The sequence below is a fragment of the Brachionichthys hirsutus genome, chromosome 5 (genome assembly GCF_040956055.1).
Source record: "Brachionichthys hirsutus isolate HB-005 chromosome 5, CSIRO-AGI_Bhir_v1, whole genome shotgun sequence".
NCBI lineage: Eukaryota > Metazoa > Chordata > Actinopteri > Lophiiformes > Brachionichthyidae > Brachionichthys > Brachionichthys hirsutus.
The window spans coordinates 12,045,120-12,053,967 of NC_090901.1; the positions used below are offsets into that span (position 1 = coordinate 12,045,120).

The following is an 8,848-nucleotide window of genomic DNA, read 5'->3' on the forward strand; positions in this document are numbered from 1 at the left end:
AAAATATCTAAAAAATATATATATATAAACATATACGCATTTGTGTATGTATATTATACACACATACATATGTGGATGCAATGTCTGATATATACAGTATACTGTACAGTATGAAAATATAGATTGACGTAGGAATTCAGTGTATTACTATCGTCACACCAGAAGGGGGTGGTAGTTCCGCATTTTGAACAGACCAATTTTAAAACCAACGAAGAAATAACAATAGCTTCCTACGTTTTGCTCGGACATTGAACGCACCGTTGCACAGATAAACAAGCTGCCAGCTAGCCAGCAGCTAGCAGCTAGCTGGCATAAACGTGACGGTGTGCGCCGCAGGAAGCCCCTCCCCGGACGGATTCTTCAGCGGTGACGTAATAAATGTTTGCGAAGCGACGCGGACTTCAGTCGAACGCGACTCCTGACCTTTGACCTCCAACAATGTTTACTGGCAGCGGCGATGGACGGAAGAGACGGCCCGCCTCGTAGCAGAGCAGGCCGCACGGGTTTAGCGTCAGTGACCGCGGAGGCTGAACCGGGACTCCGTGACCCGTGACGGGTGAGTTTATCCGTTAACGTTTGTGTTTAATCTCCGGAATGCTTCCGCTAAAGTGCGGCTCGTGATGTTAGCTAGCTAGCGCGTGCTAGCTCCTCAGATCTCCAGCAGCGGACAGGCTGAAAAGAACATGTAAGATTTCAATTAATCAGGAAACCTGGTTGAGGTTGTTGTTTTTAAAGACTCGGCGGATGTTTGTGTTCCTGGCAAAAAGGCTAGCATGATCCGAGCCGGCGGTGCACGAGCTGTCCGGATCTCCTTTAAAGGGACAATTAAAAATATTAGACATTAATTAACATCACTTCTGCTTTAACATGTCCCGGCGAACCAATAACATGTTCCGTTGTTCATCAGCACACCTGTAGGTCTTGGGGGTCAAAGTTCAGCGCTGCTTGGTGACGTCAGATATGAACTAACTGTCGAGGTGAAAATATGAGATTTATTTATTTTTAACCTGTGAAGGCAGTGAATAATAATGGTGATTACGCGATGAATTTTAATTCGCATTGTTCCTAAAACGCCTCGCTTTAACCGCTGAGTGTCAGAGCTGAACCTTTTCCTGCTGTTCAACAATGTTTCTACTCGTTTAGAAAGATCAAATGTCTTTTTTGCTAACGCTTTCACGCTCATCGCTGCAGGTGTGATGGCGGTCGGCGGGCTGGCCACTGCTGACACCTGGCTTTAGCGGCGCGGCGCGGCGGCGCCCCGGGCTAGCTGGCACCATGCAGCAGAAAGGCGCCATCCGAATCATCGAATGGGAGGACCTGGACAAGAGGAAGTTCTACTCCCTGAGCGTGTTCATGTCGTTGACCACCAGAGCCACCGTCTACCCAGCCAGCCTCATCCGCACCCGGCTCCAGGTCCAGAAGGGGACGGCCCTCTACTCCGGCACCTTCGACGCCTTCTTCAAGATCCTGCGGGCCGAGGGCGTGCGGGGCCTCTACCGCGGGTTCATGGTCAACACGTTCACCCTGGCGTCGGGGCAGGCCTACATCACCACCTACGAGCTGACGCGCAGATACGTGTCCCGCTACTCCCCCAGTAACACGGTGAAGTCGGTGGTGGCGGGAGGCGCCGCCTCCCTGGTGGCCCAGACCATCACCGTGCCGATAGACGTGGTGTCCCAGCAGCTGATGATGCAAGGACAGGGGGGGGAGCACCTGGGGCGCTTCAGGGCCAAACCCAAAACGGCGCTCGCGGCTTCCAAGCACAAGCCGACCTTCGGCCAGACGCGGGACATCACGGTGCAGATCTTTGCAGCCGACGGCTTCAGGGGGTTCTACAGGGGGTACGTGGCGTCGCTGCTCACGTACATCCCAAACAGCGCCCTCTGGTGGCCGTTTTATCACTTTTATGCAGGTGAGTCCTGTTGCAGAAATAAAAGCCTGCGACCGCTCGCTTTTATATTCACTCTTTCTGTCCCGTGCGTTTGCAGAGCGGCTGTCCAGCTTGGCGCCGAGCGAGTGCCCCCATCTGTTTCTGCAGGCTTTGGCGGGACCAATGGCGGCAGCGACCGCCTCCACCATCACCAATCCCATGGATGTCGTTCGAGCGAGAGTGCAGGTAAACGCCGGACGCTCCACACCGCAGCATTTGTTGCATTGGAACTCGCATCCGCGCGTAAAAAAAAATAATTAAAAAATCCAAAATGGCATTTATTTACGAGGAAGTGACGGTTTAAACTCTCCCGTCTGTAAAGGTGGAGGGACGGTCGTCGGTCGTTGGGACTTTCAAGCAGCTTCTGGCGGAGGAGGGCGCCGGGGGGTTGGCCAAGGGGCTGTCGGCCCGCATCATTTCCTCTCTGCCCACGTCGTTGCTCATCGTGCTGGGATACGAGACTCTGAAGAAGCTGAGCCTTCGAGCTGATCTGATAGACTCCAGACACTGGTGAGAGGCCGGAGCGAGCCGGAGCGAGCCGGAGCAGCCGCGAGGCGTCTCCGGTCTCCGTTGCTTCAGCGGCGAGACGGCTGGCGGCGTTGGTCTGTTGCGTGCGTTTATTATTCCAGGAGTTGCGTAACCCCACCCCTTCCTGTGTCGCCTGAATTACGCTCAAACAATGTTCTGCTTTTGCCATCAGGCATCAAGGACTGCAGAATGTCTTCTTAAAGTGCTGTGAATTTAAAAGTTAAAAAAAAAAAGTGCATTTTATTTCATTATTGTTGCTTAAACTTCACAAGTTTGTCCGTTTTTATTTTATTTTTATGTTTATTTTTAATTGGATCCAGTCTGCATTAAATTATTCCAGAAGTTGTTACAAAGCAAGTTTACGAGGAGCTTTAAGTGCTGAACTCTGTCGAGGGGAAAAGAAGCCTCGTTGGTAGAAAACCTTGATCTGTGGGCATTCCAGTGGGAAATGTAAATTCCTGTGATGAAAGAAGACGCGCAACTTTATTGTGGCCCTGAAAAAAGTGCTTAGAATTGATATTTGTAACGCTGTGTTAAACTGTACAGAAGGAATGGGTATTAGCACGTAGACTCCATCGTTCATGCAGGACAAGAACTTTATCTCGAGTGCTCCGTGAAGCCCGGGTTGTGTTTGCAGCGTTCAAACGGAAGCCTTCCTGTGATCCCAGGGGTGAGCTCGTGTAGGTAAGTTTATCACCTGCTGCTGCGGATCACCGCGTCCTGCAATGTGCATTCCGTTTGGGAGAACTGGGATCGAATCAAATCTCAAACCGCTGCTGTCCGTAGAAGCAGACACGATCACGCTGCCTTCAGGGACTTCCGGTGCATCGACGATACAGAAATGTTAAAACTAACAGATCGGTGCAGAAATTATTGCCAGAACACATCTTTTATAAACTATTTGTGAAAAAGTGCTTTCTATTTTTTATTTTCATTCCCCTGGTCTGGGATAAATGTTGTCTATTCTATTTTACAATGTTAAAATCTGGATTGTGATGTGATTAATTTCTGAAACAAGTCATGGCTTTTTTCCCGCATGGCGGGAGTGCTGTGTAAAACTTCTCTACTGTAAATCAAAGAATCATCTGATGCACAAGCTGTCGACAAAAAATAAAGAATTGTGAATCAGTGCAGGTTGAATGGCCATTTTGAAGCTGCAGTTCGTCTGCATGGCCACGGGAGGGCGCGCATGCATCTGTTCCTGAGCTCCAGGAATATTTTGAGTAAATGACAGATTTAAACGCTTATGCTGTTTTACACTCATTAACGTGTTTAATCCGGCTAATAAACAAGTTTTTATACGCTGCCAGAAGAACATTTTATCTGAAACCTAAAGATTTTTATGTAATTATATTGCAGCGTATACATTTTTACTTAATGAGATGACACTTAAAAAAAAAAAAAACACACAACTCGAACACGAGTTAATTAAAAAAAGCAGTTTTATTTGACCACATTGGGCCAGTGCAAACAAACTCATCACGTGACGCTGCGCCCCCTCCTCCGGCGGGACGTCCCGGCGCGCCGCCGGTCACACGGGGCAGTCGTAGATGTGGATGGCGCGGTCGTCCCCGGCTGAGATGATCTTTGAGCCGCTGCTGTTGTACTTGACGCTCCACACCTGATTGAGACGATCCGTTAACGGAAGGGAGCAAGTCTGTGTGCAGGCTGACAAGTTAAAAATGGCCGAGGCCGTGATATTTCAGACAGCAGCTCGGGCAAGCAGGGATCTGATGATGGTTGGGACTTGGGATTATTGATTTAGCCTGAGCTGAAGCATCAGAGCAGGGTCTGAGAGACCGCGGTGACGTCAGCACCCACTGTGGATGCGTTTTTCGTGAGAGGACGGGGTTGTGTGCGTCACCTGGTCCTGATGGTCGAAGAACGTGTTGATGCACGCTCTGGAGCTGGCGTCCCACACCTTCACGCTCTTGTCAGACGAGCTGGGAGGACGGAGAAGGTTTGAGGCGTCAGAGCTTCGGCCGAGAACCCCCCCCCCCCCCCCCCTCCTCCCGTAACCGCCCAAATCCGCTTCGTTTTTCTTTTACCTCGACACAAAGTGGGTGTCGTCCGGCGAGAAGGCAACGCTCATAACCCAGGCTCCGTGTCCGCTCAGCGTTCCAGCCAGCTTAGCGTGCTGCCTGTAAAACACGCTCAATCAGCACAACGCCACGCTTCCTGTTCCCTTTTCGTTAGGGCTGTTCTATTTTCAGAGCTGCTCTGCTCTGAACGGAACATCCCCTCCCGGATGTTCCGTTCTGTGAAAGAGCTGCGGCAGAGGCCGGACAGCGCCGCTGGACTCACACGTCGTAGATTTTGATGTAGCCGTCGTCGGAGGCCGTGACCAGCAGCTGGGAGTCGGGGGAGAAGGTGAGCGACCTGATGGGCATGGCGTGACCTGAAGACACAGGAAACGGTTCTGGAGCTCAGCCTTTCCGGATGAACTCTGTCTCCTGCTTTTACTCTCTCACTTAGATCCCTCTCGAGCTAAAACGAGTCGCTGACGAAGGTTAATAAAAAAAAATGACGACCTCCATCCATCCCATAATTTGTCATCTACACACGAACACTCAGACCTGAAGTTACCTTCCAGCGTGTGGAGCAGCTTCCCAGTGGCGATGTCGAAGATGTTGATGATTCCATCGATGGCTCCGCTGGCTAAATATTTCCCATCGGGGCTCTGAGGGGCAAACGACAAAATACAAGATGGTTCCTCGCCTGACGACGGGCTTTTAGAACTTTTAAAGCACGTGTTTAACGACGAGGAATCGCCGTAGCGAGGAGGGGAATGTGAATGTAGGGATTGTAGATTGTTCTCTAGCTTTGATGATGATGATGAATATATTTATTAGATAGAATGTTGGAGTACAAGTACAGTCACACAGTAGCATGTATTACAGTACAAATAACGTCAAACATCCTGTCTAAGAGGAGCATTTCAAAAAAGCCCTTGCGGGCTTGTTTCCGTTGAAAGTCCTTCGTACATAAATGATTGATCTCCAGTGTAGCGTAGAAACAACACACAATGCCGAGGGTCTCGCTTAGCGACGGGGTCTTCGGAACGTAACTCATTATAGTACTATAGTATAGTTTACTAACACATTATAGTAAATGGCAAACAACCTTGAATGAAGACAAAAAAAAAGCAGCACAACCGAAAAGGGGATTCACGCTTCCTTACGTAAGCTATGCTCAGAATGAATTTTCCTCGCGTGTCCAGAGAATATTCCTTTTTCCCACTTTCCACACCGAAGATGTTGACCTTGCCGTGATGGCTTCCTGTGGCGACGTATTTAGAGTCCGGGGAGAAGGCGACCGACCACGCATCGACTAAAGAGGAGGAGCACAGAGACAAATGTTTAGCATAAAGTCTACAGCAATGACTTAGAATGAATGGATACAAAGAAAAAGAAACATCGGGAAACATTCCTCCAGAATCGGAACATATGTCCAGAGAGAGAGAGAGAGAGAGAGAGAGAGAAAAGGTTTTCAAAGCGCTGGCAGGCCGAGCAGAGACACAAAGCCTCACTGATGTAACACACACATTTTGGGTTTCTGAAAGGTGACAGAGAAAAAAAAAAAGCTGTTTCAATTTCAAATTCCTCAGCAGTGACTATTCCTGAGCCAAACAGAACGAGGCCAGATCCGCCGTATGAGAGTTAAGCTGCTGAAACCTGAAGAATGATCTTTGCAGTACAAAGTATTCAGCGTAAAACATGGGGGATCCAATATTACCCGGGCCGGCGTCCATGGACTTGATCTGCTTCCCAGACTCCAGGTCCCAGAGACGAATGTGAGCATCGAGGGAGCTGGAGGCGGCGATGGCGCCGCTGTGACTGATGTCCACGGAAACCACACCCAGCTGGTGGCCCTCCAGGGTCCACTGGAGCTCCAGCTTCTCATCTGACCTGCAGAACCAGAGCAGAGCGACGGCCCGGTTCACCGGTTAACGGGGAAAGCGTCTCTTTAGTGTCCATTTCACTGTTTTCATTGAAGAATCTTAATTCAATAAATAAAACAAAATATATGAAATCCAATAAATGTTTGGTGAAATTAACACCATCAGAAAGACGTAGAAGGTGAAACTCACCATTTCCAAACTTTCACCATATCATCGAGTGAACCGGTGAGAATAGTTTCAGTCCCGTCCGCCTCGCTTTTACCCCACGCCGCCGTCCAGATGGCGTCATCGTGGGCTGAGGAAACAAAAAACAGGTTCTATCCGTGATCCCAGGCCGATCACAAACACGATCATTTGCTCATTTGACTCGGCTCTGATCCGGCATAAAGCCAACGCTGACAGATGCGTTTATTCATCCCGTAACTCACCGTGTTCTTGCTTGAAAAGAATGCTGTACTGAAATCAAGATACAAAACGTCTATGTTCAAACCAGGAATCAAACAACGTGAGGAAGTGGAGTATAAATAAACAAATAAATGAATAATAAATTTAGCTGCTTACCTGAGTACTCATCTTTTGGTCCTGGGTTCAGAGAGCCAGTTAGATTATTGGAACCTAGAAACATTTGTGCGCATCAAATCAAAAACTAGGAGCACGTACTACTACTACGATTACTACTACTGTACTTTCGGCTTGTCCCGGGAGGGGTCGCCACAGCAACCCAACCTTCTCCGCTTCACCCTGTCCTTTGCATCGTCCTCCCCAACACCAGCCACTCTCATGTCCTCCCTCACTACGTCCATGTATCTTCTCCTGGGTCGTCCTCTAGCCCTGTTCCCTGGCAGGTCCATCCTCAGCATCCTTCTACTGATATAGTCCCTGTCTCTCCTCTGGACATGTCCAAACCATCAAAGTCTGGTCTCTCTGACCTTGTCCCAAAAAACGTCTAACCTTCACTCTCCCTCTTATTGTCTCATTTCTAATCCTGTCACTCCCAAGGAGAACCTCAGCATCTTCATCTCCTCCACTTCTAGCTCCGCCTCCTGTCTTTTTCTCAGAGACACCGTCTCTAAGCCGTCCATCATGGCTGTCCTCACAGTAGAAGAAGCTATGATAATCTCATTCTATAAAATTTACAATGAAATGTCAAGGTTAGAGTGGAGGGTTAGTGCGATTTGTGGGCCAAGCCAACCTTTCTTTTTATGGGGGAGGAAACCCACGCTAACCACTACGCCACCGTGTCGCCTACATTTATAAAACACGCTAATTTTACGTGTCCTACATTTCAGCACGTATTCTTAATTATTTGCAGCACTGTCCACGCAGTGTTCGTTAAAGATAGATGAATTATTGTGCAGTATAATTCGTGCTTTTACTTTTAAGTCACGTCACAAAGCTACTTCCTCCACTCCACCGCTAATTTGCCTGCCATAAAACACACATTATAAACAAGGCATTACAAGAAAGACCCGCTATAGTTAACTGGAGGAAATACAATTTAAAAGTGAATATAATCTGCATCATAGCCGAGATTTAAAAACAAAACAAGCAAAGTTAGCCAACGGGAGTTAGCTTGTAATTTAGAAGCAAAGAGCAATTTCCTATTTCAAATGTGACCAGATTATCGGGCTGTTGCCACGTTTTCAGGACTAAATGCATTTATACTACCTTGTTCATGTAATTTCGTTATAATAGATCCACGTACCTTCAAATATCTTAAAATCTGATTGTTGAGGTTCTACGAATCAAATGTTAGACGCCATGATGTTTGTCGTCACTTCCGTTTCCCGTCTTCTTCGTTTGTAACTAACGTCAGATGCTCTCTATCGCCTCCAGTTGAGCTGTGGCTCAAAAACAATGAAATAAACAGACGTTTGATATTCTTGGGATTTCAAAACATGTTTGTATCTGAAAGTAAGTTTGATTAAGTGATGATTTATTCAATGAGAAAAAAATAGAATTATTTATTCAAAAAAGTTAGAGAAAATGAATTACACAGGCCCAGCATTTTAATAAACTACGATAATAACACGTCTTGATGAGGCATTTCATCAATCCTATATTTTATTAACATATGTTTGGCCTATCATCATAAAGGCCGAATTGTTTGTCTATTATGGACTGTACAGCTTTTTTCTTTCTTATCTTCTATTTTATTTGCTTTTCTCTGGCCACAAAACTGCTCGAATATAAATAAATAAACAATTAACACATATTTACGTCATCTGTGCAAATATTAGATTTTAGGAAAACAATTTGACATCACCTCGTCTCAGGTGCCCCAGAAGAGGAAAATATGATCAATTTTCAGGAGTTGATTGCAATAATGGCTTTGAAGCTGCTGCAGCAACTGTCAAAGCGCCACAAACTCATGGTTGCCAAGATACAGTTGCAAATTTAACCTGATGTGTTTTAAATAACTCCTAAAATAAAGCTGAAGTGGGCAGCTGAGTTCCAGAGAGAGGAAGTGAGTCTGAATCTCCTGACAG

The 8,848-nt window shown here is 47.2% G+C and overlaps 2 protein-coding genes across 2 annotated transcripts; one reads left to right on the forward strand and one right to left on the reverse strand.

Moving 5' to 3' along the window:
- Positions 1-1,275: 1,275 nt before the first annotated feature.
- slc25a44a (solute carrier family 25 member 44a) lies at positions 1,276-3,583 on the forward strand. Its single transcript, XM_068739540.1, has 3 exons — positions 1,276-1,912; positions 1,989-2,116; positions 2,253-3,583. Exons 1-3 carry the CDS (start codon positions 1,276-1,278, stop codon positions 2,442-2,444), a joined length of 957 nt encoding a protein of 318 aa, XP_068595641.1. The 3' UTR covers positions 2,445-3,583.
- A 318-nt stretch (positions 3,584-3,901) lies between these two features.
- skic8 (SKI8 subunit of superkiller complex) lies at positions 3,902-8,141 on the reverse strand. The gene is made up of 11 exons (XM_068739437.1): positions 8,065-8,141; positions 6,921-6,974; positions 6,788-6,815; positions 6,549-6,654; positions 6,194-6,366; positions 5,640-5,788; positions 5,045-5,138; positions 4,763-4,856; positions 4,507-4,599; positions 4,323-4,401; positions 3,902-4,079 (listed from the first exon to the last, which is right to left on the reverse strand). Exons 2-11 carry the CDS (start codon positions 6,930-6,932, stop codon positions 3,990-3,992), a joined length of 918 nt encoding a protein of 305 aa, XP_068595538.1. The 5' UTR covers positions 6,933-6,974; positions 8,065-8,141; the 3' UTR covers positions 3,902-3,989.
- Between the last annotated feature and the right edge of the window lie 707 nt (positions 8,142-8,848).